At 33.9% G+C, this 17,196-nt stretch overlaps 1 protein-coding gene and 1 pseudogene across 2 annotated transcripts; one reads left to right on the top strand and one right to left on the bottom strand.

The window, feature by feature from the left end:
• The first annotated feature begins 1,561 nt into the window (after positions 1 to 1,561).
• LOC144571261 (asparagine--tRNA ligase, cytoplasmic 1-like) lies at positions 1,562 to 8,997 on the top strand. The gene is made up of 8 exons (XM_078320484.1): positions 1,562 to 1,908; positions 2,368 to 2,601; positions 4,119 to 4,459; positions 4,964 to 5,216; positions 5,756 to 6,006; positions 6,232 to 6,361; positions 6,916 to 6,974; positions 8,609 to 8,997. The coding sequence occupies exons 1-8, from the start codon at positions 1,678 to 1,680 to the stop codon at positions 8,790 to 8,792; spliced, it is 1,683 nt and encodes a 560-aa protein (XP_078176610.1). The 5' UTR covers positions 1,562 to 1,677; the 3' UTR covers positions 8,793 to 8,997.
• A 6,974-nt stretch (positions 8,998 to 15,971) lies between these two features.
• Positions 15,972 to 16,812, bottom strand: LOC144571815 (PRA1 family protein F3 pseudogene; annotated as a pseudogene). The gene has a single exon (XR_013517583.1). The product of XR_013517583.1 is annotated as a PRA1 family protein F3 pseudogene (transcript).
• Between the last annotated feature and the right edge of the window lie 384 nt (positions 16,813 to 17,196).

Here is a 17,196-nt window from a genome sequence, read left to right as displayed (position 1 = left end):
TTCAATTTTAATTGTGACTAACACGGTATACAGTCTAAATTTAGTTAAAAATGGAAACTGCCATATCTTTTTGGATTTTATTTAGGACTACTGTATCTTTGTGAATAGATGAATAACAGATTTTGTACTGATGGAAACAATCATATCTTTCCGAACTGAATACATATGTAGAGAAAATCTTATTTGAATCATTTAATCATATTTTTTTTCCAACTTTGTTTATTTACATGTTATTTCTTATCTAAGTCGTTTAATAACCTATCTTGCTTGTAGAGAAAATTAGTTATTAAATCGCAATGATACTTCAAGAATTTTTTTTATATTATATTTGATCTTTTTTTTATTTGTTGTCGTTTCTTTTATTGTTATTTATTGTTTGGATATCTATTTTTTCTCATTTGTGTCTTTTATTTTCATTTAAATATTTGTTTTCTTAATCTTGTGTGAATGTCAAATAAAAAGGTCTCTTTATATTCTATTCAATCTTATAATATATTTCCGTTGCAACGCACGGGCACGATACTAGTTACAATGATACATATATATACATATAATATTTCTTAAGGGCCTGTTCGTAGCATGGGAATTTTGTAGGAATAGTAATTTTTAATATGAGAATGAGAATTTCAATTTGTCAAAACCAAAGTTATTTAACCCATAGGAAATTTTAGAATATAGGTGTTCGGCAAATATATGGGAAATTGTTAGGATGTTGATTTGTTTTTATTTTTTTAGAAAATGTAATACTACAGTTAAACTATATTAAGTGTATTAATACTAATCACTAATTATGATCAATATAATTGTATATATCAGATTCTAAAAAAAATGAGTGAATTGACTGTACAATGCAAAGTGATATCAGAAATTTTAATACTATTCTATTAAAATTAAGTGATGCTAGTTTAATTATGCTTGTTTAATAATTTCTTGTATTATTAAATTGTGCTTGTTTAATTAATTTTAACATCTGTATTATTAAATTGTGTTTGTTTAATTGAGTGCTTGATTGTACAAGTTAATTTCAGTTTAATTAATTATACAAGTATTAATTACTATAATACCTCTATTAATTAATTAGTATTAAATTGCTTGTTTAAATAAAAATGGCTAGATGAAACTAGCTCCGTCAAATTGCGTTCAATTTGAATAGTAAATTTAATAAGATCAATGAATCAATGTTAAATTTAATAAGATAAAAAATGGTTAGATGAAATCAACGCCTCAGTCAGTTGGGAAAAAAAACAGACCTTTGACTCAATGTTTTTTTCCCTACATAAATTAAAGCATGTGGTGTTAAGAAACCTTTCTTGGAAATCAAAATAGGAATTAAAACTAAGTTGCCGAACAGTAGCAAGGTAAAAGTACTAATAAAGTCATTTTACCTATAAAAAACTATGGGAACGGTAGGTGTCAAACAGGCCCTAATTGGTGTATTTTTTCTGTGCTCTACTCGAATGTCGACCAAGACAACCTATATAAGTTTTTGGGTTTATTCAAATAACACAGGGGTTTAAAGTACAATAATTTGGAAGGCAGGGACTATTTTGCAGGGTTTATATCAGATAATTTAAGAGAATCTTAAACCTCAATTTGTGCTCTCCACCTTCTATAACGCAGCCGCCGCCAGTGTATTATCATCAGAAAAACCCTAATTGCTACTGAAGCAAATCTTGAATGGAGGTAGCAGAGGTGGCGACTAAGATGGCCGCGACGAGCCTTGGCAACCCCGAGGGGCGCGTTCTTAGACACATGACTAAAATAAACAAAATCCTTGAAGATGACGTGGCCAACTGGGCTGGTCGCCGCGTGTTGGTCGGAGGCTGGGTCAAAACCGGGCGTGAACAGGGTAAAGGATCGTTTGCGTTTCTCGAGGTCAACGATGGTTCATGCCTCGCAAATCTTCAGGTTGTTTAAAGCATGAAATATTTTAGTCAATTTAGTTGGACCTGTTTGAATTGGCCAGCTAAGTGTGAAATCCGAATTCCCTTTCAGTTCAAGTCTGTTTTAGAAGACTTGCTAATTTTCATTTTTTTTTCCAGGCAACCAATAATTTGTGTTTTAGCTGATACATTGTATTTGCTAAACCTTAACTGTTATACATAATATAATCAATTTTGAGGAATAGGTATTTCAAATACTTGTAAGGACATAATTATTTTCCTCCTGGCATCTATTCTAATGTGTATACTAAAATGTTTTGAAAATGAACTTTCTACAACCATACAACTGGAAGAACAGAAATTTAAAATTATTAATCTTGTATGCATAATTTATTGATTAGTTTAAATTACAGAATGTGCAGGACCAAGATATTAGAAACTTTGTTATTTATCAACTATTTACGTGGATAAATATTATTAACAGGTGATATGTGATGCAGCAACCCACCCACTTGCAGAGCTGGTACCTACTGGTACATCTGTTTTGGTTGAGGGTGAATTAAAGCCACCGCCTGAAGGGGTGAAGCAAAGGATTGAATTGAAGGTGGACCGGGTTTTAGAGGTGGGCCCAGTTGGGGAGAAATACCCCTTGCCAAAGACTCGGCTAACATTGGAGAATTTGCGTGATTTCATGCATCTCCGTGCCAGAACTAACACGGTATACAGTTTTTTATTGACTTGTTTTCTTGTATGTCAGCCAGACAGTAGAGACTTGCAAATTTAAACCCTCAATAATTCATAATATATGTCTCTGTTCGACATCTCCAAAATATGTTCAATCCAAGATACAAAAGCAGTTTGCAATTTTCTACATTATTATTTTTAATAAGAGTTCTGTTTGTACACAATTTATGGTCCTACCAATGATGTTGTGTACAGGTACATAAAGCTACTGGTTTGAGTAATTTATTTCTGTTATATTGAGTTAACTCGGTCCATTGAGTCTAGGCCTCTCACAGAACCTCTACATGTTTTTAAGAAGTCATCATACGAAAATAAAGGGCATGAAAAGAATTAAGTAGAAGTTAAATGGGTTCAATAAGCAGCTAGTTGATATTGAGTCACCATTTGGCAGGCATGTACTGTCATCAGAATGACCATAACAATAATCTATAAACAAACCTAAATTTGTAGATTACTTGTGAATAGATTGCTTGTCATTTTTATCAACATAACTGTACATATGATACTTTAGACGTCTGTCAGTCAAACTTGGGAGTTGTGCTAGCATCAATATTATAAGTTTATTTTTTTTGTCATACTTTTTGGCTGCATGATCTGTAAGTTTTTCAATGGTTGTGGTTTTTTTAGCATTGTCATTTAATTGGTTTCGGATGTTATATCCTTTTTTGAAGAAAACACTCTATCGTGTGCATATTTTGCTGTTCAATGATTAAGGCTGTTATTTCATAAAAATTTACTTTCTTGTGCTGCAAAAGAAGAGCGTTGGAGCTCATGTATTCTTTTCTTTATCTCTTTTATGTTTTATTCTTTTAGTCATTGCAATTGTTTGAATCTTGAACTCAACCCATTGTATTTGGTTCAGAGCACTGGGTTGCGAATGATGTTGGGAATTGCATAATTCTTGGTTTGGCCATTGATTAATATTGTACCTCGAACGTGCAGTTGCCAACTTGTCATCATATAGTATGTGTGCCATTTTGCCCTCCTGGGCTTTCCTACTTTTCATGTATGTTCTTTTTTTTGTTTGTATTTTATTATGTAACTTTGCTCTGTGATTACTTCCATAATTTTTGGCAATATATATGTTGCTATCCTGATAAAATCAGTACGTTGGGTGACAACAAATCTGCTAGAGCTGTTCTCCTACCTCGTTGATTATTTGCGTTCTTTTTATTACAAGGTGGTTGATTGGTTTGTCTTTTCCCTAAAAAAATGCTTTGGAAAAACAAACTTACTGATTTGTAGGTTTTCCAATTCAATTAATGTCCTTAGCATTGACTTATGGAGGAATTATACATCATTACACAATTGACTCGTGAAGTTTCATTAGATTGACTGTTTTTACTGAACAACAAATTTTAATGAAAAAAAAACGTAATTGATTTGCATGAAATTGACTGTTTATATCATTAGCATTTGTTGTGTTTCAATTATGATTTAGATTCATGAATTTTCTTGTCCGTTAACATGAGCTATTCAATAAATTTGTAGATATCAGCTGTTGCTCGAATCAGAGATGAATTGGCTCATGCGACCCATGCCTTTTTCCGACAGAATGGGTTCCGCTACATCCATACTCCGATCCTCACAACAAGTGATTGCGAAGGTGCTGGGGAGATGTTCCAGGCCACAGTTCTCTTTAGCCAGGCTGAGAAAATTGCCAAGGAACTCAAGGAGAACCCACCTCCATCTGAATCTGACATTGAAGCTGCTAAGCTTGTTGTTAAGGAGAAAGGTGATATTGTTGCTCAGCTTAAATCCACCAAGGCAAGTAAAGCGGAGATCACTGGTGCTGTCTCTGAGCTCAATAGAGCCAAGGAGTCTGTCTCTAGGTGAATGCTGTCGATTTGCTGCTATATTTAATTTCTGTTTTTCCTTTTCAAGTTTCTCTTAATAAATGGCTTTAATTTCATTTGGTGAGGAATTACTTGATAACTTTTTATGTTGACAATATTGACAATTGTAAAAAATAAAATGTAATTTTAAGATTGAATTATATGCCAGATCTAAATGATGCACAAATTATATCTATAAAAAATGATGAGACTTCGTGTTTTAACCTTCATCAAGTGATTTAAATTTGAATGGTCTGAAATTAATGGCCCTTGATGCATCACTAAACTGTATGAAATTTTTTGGCAGGCTATCAATATGCCTAATAATATATCTTCAAGTTTATTTTTAATATTCAAGCTTATTTGAATTGATTTGAGAAAATATTCTCAAGACTGTCAAAGTAACCAATCGTCAGGTTATCCCTATGCTTCAATTTTTTTCAACCTTAGTACCTAATGTTTATACATCTTCTGTGCTAATCCACCATATTGCTCTTCTAGGTTGGAAGAGAGATATAAGCTGAAGCCAGGGATTCCTACTAATCCTGATGGGCAATTTGTTTTTGATTCCGACTTCTTTAAGAAGCCTGCTTTTCTGACTGTGTCGGGTCAGCTGCAAGTTGAGACGTACGCATGTGCAATTGGAAGTGTGTATACATTTGGGCCCACTTTTCGTGCTGAGAACTCCCACACGTCCCGTCACCTTGCTGAGTTCTGGATGGTGGAGCCTGAAATGGCTTTTGCTACATTGGAGGTACTTAAAAATCATGTAATTTAATAAGTGTTCTCATCAATTAAGCATTTTCAGTTGTTGGTTTTGGTACTTGCTGTTTTTGAGTCCTCGGTTCCTCTCGTCCTGTAACTTCTCATCGTGTGTTCTTGATGTATGCTAACAGCATAGCATTTTGGTTAGAGCTTGAAGTATAATTTTCTTTTACTTTTTAGAATTATGAAAGATGGGAAATTCAGCTTTTATATAGAACATTATTTGGTTAGTTGGTAGGAGGTGATTAACGAGTTGGAGACAACCTAGGACACTCCTAAGTTGCAGGAAGAAGTAGAATTATAATTTGACGAGTGTGGCTTTGATGATTTTCGACTTTGAATTATCAATTCAATAAACTTCATTTAACTACCACCCTGCTGGTGTTTTGTCTTTTGCCTTTTACATATTCAGGCCTTGCATGAAATATTTTATGCTTACCTGAAACTTTAATAAAATTATGTCCAAGTAAAATAGGGGAAAAAAATATGCTCACCTCACATACTGTAAACATGGTTAACATCATATAGGATGATATGGATTATGCGGAAGAGTATGTGAAGTTCATGTGTCAGTGGTTGCTCGACAATTCCAAGGGAGACATGGAATTCATGGTGAAAAACTATGACAAAACTGCCATCGAGCGGCTGAAGCTTGTTGCTTCAACTCCATTTGCACGTGTCTCATACACTGAAGCAGTAGAGATTTTGATGGGAGTCACTGAAAAGAAATTTGAAAACAAAGTAGAGTGGGGTATTGACTTGGCATCTGAGCATGAAAGGTACTTTCACTAAATTTGCCAAATTGTTGATATTCTGCCGGTTAGCTAAACTAATTTGGTTGCCCATTATATTTGGTGGTGTAATTTTGTACAATTGAGGCTTGAGATGGATAAGTTTACCTCTCATTTTTATCGAAGAAAGAATTGCAAGCATAACATCAGAAAGATCCAAAAATGTAATGGTTGGTCCACTAGTAGATAACACTTCTTTTTGCTTGAAAACAGGTACTTGACTGAGGTGATATTTAAGAAACCGGTGATAGTGTACAACTATCCGAAAGGAATTAAAGCATTCTATATGCGACTCAATGATGACCAGAAGACAGTTGCAGCCATGGATGTTCTTGTTCCAAAGGTACCTCATTATTTATGTTCTCTGTAGATCAATGTTTCTCAGTTAATGTGTATAGGTGACATTTCAGGCAAATAAAACTTAGAACTTCAGATAGTGTGTTTATTTTATTATTTATTTATTATATTAATTGCATTCTTTACCAATTGTTAAAGCTATGAGATTAATATCTATGAAATTCTTTGAAAGAATATCATTCGTATCCTTGGATAAAGAGGCTAGATAATAAAAAATGAACATAGAATGTAAGCAAGTATAAGGACTATTGGGATTTTCAAATTGTTATTACTTTCACTTTCACTTTTATTTATTATTTTTATTTTTATTACTACTTTATTACTACTTATCTTTATTTTATAATTGTGATTGGGTTTCATTTCTAGCCTACCCCAACTTGTTTGGGACTAAAGGCTTGGTTGTTGTTACACAGGCTACTGTGGGCTAGCAAGTACTTGAAAATGTTGTGATCTCCAGCTTTTTGACAGTATAATTGGTGGTTGTGAAATTTTTGTTTCCGTTACTTTTCAAATTGACCAATGGTTATTTCTTTCAATTAGGTTGGTGAGCTTATTGGTGGAAGCCAAAGAGAAGAGAGGATAGATATTCTGAAACAGAGGTATGCACGAGTATTATATCTTATACTCTATGGATATGCTGAAAGACAATCTTTCAAAATCATGATACAATCTGTTTCCATATGAAAGTTCTTACACCCCGAAAGACATTTTTTTTAAATGAAGAAATTCTGGTTTGACATCCCAACTGAGGTACTTGTTTTAGTCACCTAAGCTTCCTTTTTGGTTCAATATACCCCTTAACAACTGCTTCTGATTAAATTAACCGAGAGGTCACCCCAATCTTCACTTCCTTGCTAACCAATGGTTCACCCCAATCTCCAGCTGTCACCAAGTTATAGTACACTTTAAGCACCATGACATCCACACCAATATATTCTTCTGCCTCTCCGAATCACTGTATTTTTTCCCATCACCCCACCATATATATACTGGCCTTCCCGCTCTTATGCAAGCCTCATTTCTAAATGAAATGAGGGAAAGAGTGGATTGAACAGATTCAATAGTTTGCAGGGTTAAATGGATCAAAATGGATGTTCTGCTGAAATAAGCTCAATTGTTGAGGTCCTACTGCTAGCTTTTTTGCTCTTTCAAGAATAATGTCTTTAATTTTTGAAACATTGGAAAAACACAAAAATAGGAGTAGAACTGAGGTGTTCTTAAATTCACGAAGTCCCTTTGTGAACTCAACTCTAAAACCTATTGAATGGTTTCAAATGACGAATCTGAACCGTCGAAACCCATCTACCTTACGAGTGATGTGTCTACATGCGAAAATTTTAAATTTTGGAATTAAAATAAGCCTCCATGCAGAAATGCAAGGGGAAGGCTGCCTAGAAATTCCCTTCCCCAGACCCCACAACGTGTGGGAGCTTTCGGTACTGGGTACACCCTTTTTTCTTAATTTTGTATGTAGTTAAAAAATATTCAAAAAATGAAGGTATTAAAATTAATTTATAAACCTTCTAATTTTGACCGCTTGACATTATAATTCGAAAGCTTAAAGTTTTTGCATATAGATGCATCACTCGTAAGGTAGATGGGTTTCAACGATTCAGATTAGTCGTTTGAAGTCAATTCAATAGGCTTTAGAGTTGAGTTCACAAAGGGACTTGGTGAACTTGAGAACACCCTAGTTCTACTCCAAAAATAGTGTTCAGAACAGTAATAATTTATTATTTAAAAAAGTGTTTACATAGAAAGAATTGAGAGAGTACAATTATAAAGATAAATGCGAAAGAATGTGTTTTTTTTAAAAAATAAATCAAATTACAAGAAAAATGTTTTTAAATTAAAAAAATCAAATTGCAAGAAATGATGCGAACTGGATATGTAGGGTGATATGTACTGGCCATTATTGAATGACCAAATTAGTCCATAATATACATTGAATGCTTAAATACTTGGAATTATAGCGAGTACCTTAGCTTGTTCGATATAATATTAGGACCAAATTTATACTGGGTCAATAGAATATGTAGGTAACCCAAGATTGTAGCGAGGTTTGCAGCTAACCCAAGATTCGTAACAGCCGCTAACTGAACAAATTAATGGAAATAGCATAATACCGAGCTATCCCAAGTTAAACCAATAGATCGGAACAACTACTTTTTAACCCAAACAGCATTCTACTTTTTGCTATTCTGGAGCTAACCCAAACTCTTTTTTCTGACAGAATATTAGACCAGGACCTGCCTTTGGAGATTTATGAGTGGTACCTTGACTTGCGCCGGTACGGTTCAGTCAAGCACAGTGGTTTTGGTCTAGGGTTTGAACGCATGATCCTCTTCGCTACTGGGCTGGATAACATTCGTGATGTGATACCGTTCCCTAGGTACCCTGGAAGAGCAGATCTGTGATTTATCTAACATTAAAGTTACATACATAATTGAAATTATTGTTGTCATGATTTTTATTGTTAGTCTGTTATTTATCAGAATTAGGTTTTGACGTATCGTTCATGTGTGGTACGGTTAGCATATGATTTATAAATGTGTCACTTGTTTATTTGAAAGAAGTTAAATGTGAAATGTTTTTTAAAGTATTATAAATTTCATGTCTTTTTCACTGCTTGCTTTAATTTTTTTTTTTTAACGCAAAATGAATGGATTGTGTCTTTAGCGGGTGTGGGTGTAAAGCTCTCATACCCTACCCATCGGCAGCGCCTTCCCTAGTCCCTAGGACCCCTACCCATGTGCAGTTTCTATGACTTGCATCAGCGCCGATATGAAACGGTACCTTTTTTTTTTTTTGTTACTGTTGTAGGGGATACACATGGCTCCCATCATATTGTCACTTGTAATGTTGTGCCCGTTGGGACTTGAAATCAAGATTTTCTGGAAGTAGTCACATTAATTTATCACTTGAATTACTAGTTAAATATAGAATGAGTTAGCTCTCTTAAGTTAAGAGTATGCACTTCCATGTGCGTGCGTTCTTGTTGTCTGACAAGCCAGAGCCAGACTTGGTAACTACGGAGATTAAATATATATTGGAGGTCAATTATGAGTAAAATTATGGTAACTACGGAGATTAAATATATATTGGAGGTCAATTATGAGTAAAATTAGGGTGTTTAAGCTCACTAAGGTGTTTGGTGAGCTTAACTCAAAAATTATATTATATCAGTTTCAAATAACAAATCTAAGACGTTGAAATTCATCTACTTCATAAGTGATGAATTTACATGTAAAGATTTTAAGTTTTCGAATTATTATAGTATAAAGTCAAGCGGTCAAAATTAGAAAGTTTATAAATTAATTTTAGTGCATTCATGTTTTTAATACCTTTTGACCACTTGACTTTATATAAAATTAATTCGAAATTTAAAAAAATTTACATGTAAATTGATCATTTGTGAAGTAAATCGGTTTCAACGATTTGGATTTATTGTTTGAAGCTAATTTAATAGATTTTGGAGTTAAGCTCACCGAACACCTTGCTGAGGTTAAGAACACCCTAGTTCTACTCCAATTATATAAAGTTATAAACTTTTCATACTGAGAATCTGAATCAAATTAATAGTAACATTTTATCTAAATTATATAAAATAAACAATACATAAATACAAAAAAGTAAAAAAAATATTTGATGATCAATTCACCCCATTCATTATACTTGTCTCAGATTAAATAAATTTTCAATGACTAATAACATCAATATTTTTTTTTTACTAAAATCATAATCCAATAAACAAATAACATATAATATGTATAGATAATGCCAGAAATTGCAGGATGCTTGTAGAATTTTTTTTCTCTCTCCAAAAATCCTTGCACCTATATTAATCCGAGAGCAATATATTTGTAAGTAATTTCAGATCCTTTGGAGCAAAAGGCTAACTGATAATTGTTTCTTCATGACATAACATCAAGAACGGAAAAATAATTGAAAACAATCCAACACACCATTTCCACCTTTTCGAACAAAGTGAATGCCATCACCAGCCTTAATATAAGCCGTAAAATAATTATATATATATAAAAAAAAACTATATCAGTCTTGAAATGAGCTATGAATTAATTATAACGTCCATGCAACATTCCCTAAATGTATTTTAACAGTTTTTGTTTGCACTTAAATTAATATTTTATTTATAATTGATTTCTAAGTTTTTTTTTTCAACAAGTATATTTGGTCAACTGTATCGTGTCTGTAATTATTTTATCTTTGTATTTATTTTTTATGGTGTGTAAGTGTGTAACACCATGAATAAATGAAATTGAGTGAAGAAGAGGGTAATAATTATCAAATAAAATTTGGAATTAGAATGAAATAGAATGTAATGAGACGAAATACAAGAAAATCGAATACAGTGAGAACTTTCTAGTCAAACTTTTTTATTTTTTTGTCTTGGTAATTTTTGCTTTGTTCTTCTACCTCTTTTCGATGCCTCCAAACACATTTTCCCGTTGTCGTTGGCTCTCGGATCGACATAAGATTTTTGAACATGCAATTGGATTCATTAAAATCACAACAGATTTGATGGGCAACAGTTATCGACTTATCGTTACTAACTTCGTTCCGCGCGCAGCACGAGACGATGGAGCTCTCGCCGGTGAAAAATTCAATACCAACCAAAAAGCATTTCAACTTTTAATCCTATTACTCATTTTGGAAAGAACTGTTCTACACTGGGCGACAAGCGCAAAGTACCAACTTCCGACATGCGGGCCTCACTGGATACTATCAGTCTATATAGCCGATAGAGAGATGACAGGTCATATTGGGCCGACCCGAGAACCAATCACATGATTTTGCTGTTCGGATCCAAGATGCAAGCAACGCACGGTGTGGGCGTGTGGCTCCACTGGTTTAGGTCGCTAGCGCATTGTCACGACTCCCATGTTTGGGTGCTACTCTGTGTGTGTGTGTGCCCATAGGCCACAACAATGGTTTAAATATCAAGCAAAATTACGGACAATATACATAAAATTTCTTGAGTGAGGCTATGGTAATGTGCATAGCGTATATTGACATGCAATATGGATTCATATATTTTAAAATGTTTTAATAGTCGATTTGAACCGGATAATTAATATGAGCTTTATATGAATAAGTACTAGCAAATATAATTTTACAATTTTTAGAATTCTTTTATAATTTTTTTAGCTTGGTGGAAAATCTCTGGAAATTTTAGATCATTCAAAAACAATAATTTTCTAGAAAAATTGTAAAAAAAATCTCAAAAATGTAAAATTTAGTTGTAAGTATTCAAATGAAGATCATGTTAGATGATTTGAATTGACTATAAGATTTTACAAAAAAAATATAGATTTTTAGTACAGATCAACCCACACTCAAATTTCTTCTAATCTTTCGGGCTATTCTTGCTCTTCAGCAAACGAATGTCTATTTAGACTTTAGACGTTGCTTCTAATTTTGAAAATATGGATGTAGACATTTCCTTTTAAAAATATAGTCATTTGTTGATGAATTATTTCTTGTAGATATTAGAGGATTGCTAAAACCCGAACGGGTAGTACCCGTTTTGCCCAGCCCGTACCTGTTATCCGAGGTATCCGTACCCGTGCCCTGGTATAGGTGGGTAAACGGGTATGGGTTTGAGACGGGTAGGGTACCAATATTTGAGAAAAAAACCCGCCCAACCCGTACCCGTCTTACCCGTACCCGAAACCCGCCTACCCGCACCCGTTGTATCCGTACCAGCACCCATTTACCCGAACAACTTTACCCGTTTACCCGTTTACCCATTTTTTTTAATTCAAAATTCAAAATTATTTTGCCGCCGGTTCAGACAAACCGGGCCTGGACCGGTCGAATCAAACCCGGTCGGACCCACCCGGGTCAAATCCCGTTTTTTTTTTTTTAATTTCGAATTTTATTCCCCCCTCCAATTTTATTAATTTATAAATTATAAAGATGTGACTTGATAATTTCATGTATATATATATACTCTATTTGATATCGAACTATTCATATTGTAAAAATTGAATTATAAACACGTCATAATATTCGTACGGCACTGTAAAAAAAAAACAGAAAAAACAGAAAAAAAAAAAAAACGGAAAAAAAGGGAAAAAAAACAGAAAAAAAAGTAAAAAAAAAAAAAAAAAACAGAAAAAACAGTATTAAAAACCAAATTACCTGTACCCGTTACCCGAGACGGGCACAAGTATGAAACGAGTAGGGTACACTTTTAAAAAAAATTACCCGACCTACCCGTACCTGTTCTACCCGACTACCCGTACCCGTCCTACCCGTTACCCGTCCCGGATTTATCCGAGGTACCCGTACCCTACCCGAGAGCACAACACTAGTAGATATAGTAATTTGTTTCATATCTTTAACGTGGTTTATTTTTTTATTTTCTAGAAATAGAAATAATATTGTTGATTTTCATTGATATGATATTGTAGTACACCAGAACAATAATTTCAAATTGGATATTTCATACCTCCACAAAAAAAAAGGTTATAATAAATAGATCGAATATTAAAAATTCTCACTTATCTTGTGTTGCTGATAGAAATATATTATTTATTTTAAGTGGATTTCTAATTCTGTTGTGATAAATATAAATGACTAACATATAATGTAAAAGAGAAAAAAAAAAAAAAACTTTTTTAGGATAAGGAGTTTTTTGGAAATTTAATTGCTAGACGTCTCCGGACCCAGGTACAATATTTCTCTTATTATATCTTAAATGTAATTTTCTCTTTGTTTCTAAAATACTAAAACATACCTATTTAGGGAGAAAGACCAAAATATTGTTGCACCAAAATAGTTAACAAAATAAAACTATTCAGAAGTATTGAATAAATACGGAGATTTTTATTAATACCCTAAAAAAAAGTTTTTACGAATCTATCATTGATTTTTTTTTAATTGCCCCAACCGTCCCCAGTAAGGGGGGTCCACTCTAGGACTTGACCGCCCACCAATGGGGCAGTCCACTGGGGACCTGACCACCCCAGTGGTGGCGGTCCATCTTTTTTTTTTAGAATCTTAGTATTTTTATTTAAATAATTTTGTGGAGTTTTAGTTTTATTGTTTATGGTGTATGTCAAAAAAATAAGACATTGATATATTGATGAGTGATGTTGTAACTCTTTACAACTTTGACTTGATTTATCAGTTGGATATCACAAGTCTAAAGATAACATTAATTAAGAACTTGATATTGATTCTTAATAATTTATTTTATTCAAATATCATTAAGGACTTGGCTTCAATGATATCAACTTCTTTGTTTTTTTAGAGAATAATTGGAGAGCGAGAGAGAGAATAATTGAATTATTTGATTACTGTTAACGTATACCATTTGCTTGAATAAATAAACGTACACAATAAATAGTAAATGTATTTTAAAATAATTATATGGATAATTCTTGAATAATCTCTTAGGTCATGTTTGGTTGTGGACTAAACAGTGAAATAAGGGCTTTAGGCCTCACTTATTCCACCAAACGTGATTTAATTGAGCCGGACTAAGACGAAATAAGTCGATCTTTAGGCCGGACTAAATTGGCCTAAACTAAACCACCTCTCTAGGTGATTCAATTTTAATTGAGTATGAGGCCTAACTTTTCATTATTTTTATTATTTTTAATCACTTTTTAAGAAATATAAAATAAGCAATTTTCTTTTCATTTACGTATAAGAAAACTTATAACTTTATCAATTATAGAATCAATATTGTTTTAAATCGCATAACTTTCTAAATCAACAAAATATGCAATCTAGAAAATAATTAAATAAAATATTTTTTAAATTGTACTACAAAATAATAATTTTTTTATTCATCAACCTAACACATTTTTGGCAAATAAATTAGGACACATATAACGTTAATTAAATAAGATTCATTAAATACAATGTGCTTCTCTAAGATATAGAATTAATTTATACATAACTCGTTTTCTTTACAATTTCTTTCAATAAAAACAAATAAAAAAATACAAATAATAGTTTTATTATTGTTATTACAAATTTTGTAGGACAAAATAATTTGTAATATAAAATCATACCTTAAGCCATTAAATTCTTATCAGACAAGGAATAATTTAACTCAAGGTATATCTTTAGAAATTTAGATCAACCTAAATTGGAATAACCAAGTTAGGCCTCATTAAATTGAGTCCACAACCAAACATGACCTTAGGCTTTTGACTAAACAAAATACCGGTTGTTGTATGTCTACCGTTGATAGAAAACTTAAACTGAATTTTTTAGGCACTAAACGATGTTTTTTTGAAATTCTGATACTTCGGATGCCCGGAGGTCCCCTCTCGAGCAAAATTCAGATCCATCTCGTCCCTCTTTCTGAATTGCAGTCATACGCGCAAATTCGGCTTTCCTAGCCAAAGTTATGGCTCTTGAATTTTTTTTTTCAAAAAATAACGATACTTCCGTGCAAAAAAACACCGATAATGCACCTATGCTTTATGTCCGGCTTAACGACGGCAAAAGTGCATCGATGTTTCATTGCCAAAACATCGATAACGAACTCATGCTCTCTAAACGGCCATAACTTTATTACTATCAAAAACATCGATGACGTTATAAACTTATTCAAAGACTTTGTTGATTTTTTCATGAATTATGGTTATATTTATCATTCAAAAATCATCGAAAGCATGAATAATGGTTATATTTATAATTCAAAAATCATCGAAAGTATCTTGTTTGGAATAAAAAAAACAATGGGTGTAGTTGAAGGTCATTGAGGCAATATAACCATATTTTCTTGTGTATAATTAAATAAAAATAAATTATTAAGAATCAACGCCAAGTCCTTAATTAGTATTATCTTTAGACTTGTGATATATAACTGACAAATCAAGTCAAAGTTATAAAGAATTACGACATCACTAATCAATATATCAAATGTTTTAATTTTTGGCATAACTCTAAATAAGAAAACTAAAACTCCAAAATTATTTAAATAAAAATACTAAGATTCTAAAAAAAATATAAGAGTGAACTGCCCCCATTGGGAGGGGGCGGTCAGGTCCCCAGTAGACCATTCCACCGGTGAGTGGTTAGGTTGCAGAGTGGACCGCCCCACTAGGACAGTTGGAAGAGTTTTGAGAAAAAAAAAAAAAAAAAAAATTGAGAGTAGATTCGTAAAACTTTTTTTGAGGGCATTTATAAAAATCTCCGGAATAAATGGGTGCTATACTGCTAATCTGCTACGAACATGTTATCATCATGTGAAATACTGTTGGCATTCACTATCCATTTTATTTATATAGATATTTTGTCAACCGATCACGTGCAGATAAAAATGCTATGGGATCAAATATCATTCCAGTACCAATGCAAAGGCACAGGAACTCCAAAATCTGGGATCCCCACATAATAGATTAATTTAATTTATTGTCACTTGTCAGGGAAAGAAATCAATAATAAATACCATGTGAAGGTGAAGGCGTGAAGCACACTATCCCTTCAATAATTACTTCATCCACCATTCTTTCATCCCCAAATGACCAATTTACAACCTCTCTTCTATCCACTTATTCACACTTTAAAGAAATCAGAAAATGCCAACAAATAAAACGAAATTGAGATAGTAATAAAACGAAATTAATCAGAGTTCATACTTCAAAATACTTATTAACAAGAACAAATCCCATAAGCAAAAATAAATAACTATCACAACTACAGAAACCCTCAGAAAGCATCCAAGCTCACATTGTACCGGCTCCAGAAACACCAACATGGTTACAAAACTAAAAATCATAAAACCGGTACACACGCATCTCACCGCTCACCGACGGCCGCGTAGTTCTCTAAATCAGCATACCCTTCCTCATCTTTCCTCACGGCAGCGTGCACTAACACCACCAAGATCCCGACCCCAAGCGAAACCAAAATGTTGATGGTGGCATGCGTCAGAAGCAGTAGCGCAAGCGTCACCACTGACAGCACAGCGAGCATGACACCTTCCGCAATCGTGCGGCCGAACAAAACCAGCGGCTCATCGCGTAGGAAATAGAAAAATAGCCAGGCGATCATGCATACAAGGAACACGATGAGGGATATGGGGTGCCACAGGAGGGAGACAAAGACGAGGACGAGGACGATGATCGCATAGTTCATGGAGAAGTAGGAGATGTTGGATTTGATGCGAGCGAAGAGGGGGCGGAAGGAGCGAGGCGGCAGGGACAAGGAGTGTATGTCGGCGAGCTCGCGCCATGGACGGCGCGTCTCCAGAGCCGAGCGGCCGATGCCTTTAACTCGGGAGATATAGTCAAGCGGGGAAGAGGCGCTGGTTGGCTGGGATGTGGGGATTGTGCCATAGGTGGTCATGGTGCGTGTGGGATTGGAAAGAGGGAAGAGAGAGGAAGAAGGAGAGGAGGTTGATTCCCGCGAAAAGGGGAAAGAGGAGGAAGGCCGGAAGGGGGATTAATTGATATCAAAACTGTTTAAGACTTTTAAGGGGGTTTCGCGATGAATTTTTATCCTCTGAGTTAACTACATTTTGAGTTAAGATCAGGACCGTCGATTTAAATCTGTATGAGTATTAAGGATCCGTGTGGTACAGGTTGAGGCCGAATTGATCCGAGTCTGATTGAACGGTCCTGATATAAACACAAACGGTGCGTTAATGGAGAGGATGCGGATTGTCTGAATGGATTGGGGGATTTGAAATATTAATAAATTGTAAGCAGATTTTGGAGATACGTGCCCCAATCAACTTGAATCCTCAATTTTCAACTTTTCAACTGGTTGAAAGATTTTTTTTTTTTTGAAAAAAAAACTGGTAGTCTGGACTCTGGTATGCTGTGTTTCGGT

Source organism: Carex rostrata, chromosome 19 (assembly GCF_964058835.1).
Source record: "Carex rostrata chromosome 19, lpCarRost1.2, whole genome shotgun sequence".
Classification (NCBI taxonomy): Eukaryota; Viridiplantae; Streptophyta; class Magnoliopsida; order Poales; family Cyperaceae; genus Carex; species Carex rostrata.
Note: the sequence above shows the minus strand (reverse complement) of the source record. Positions and strands in the feature narration are given on the sequence as shown.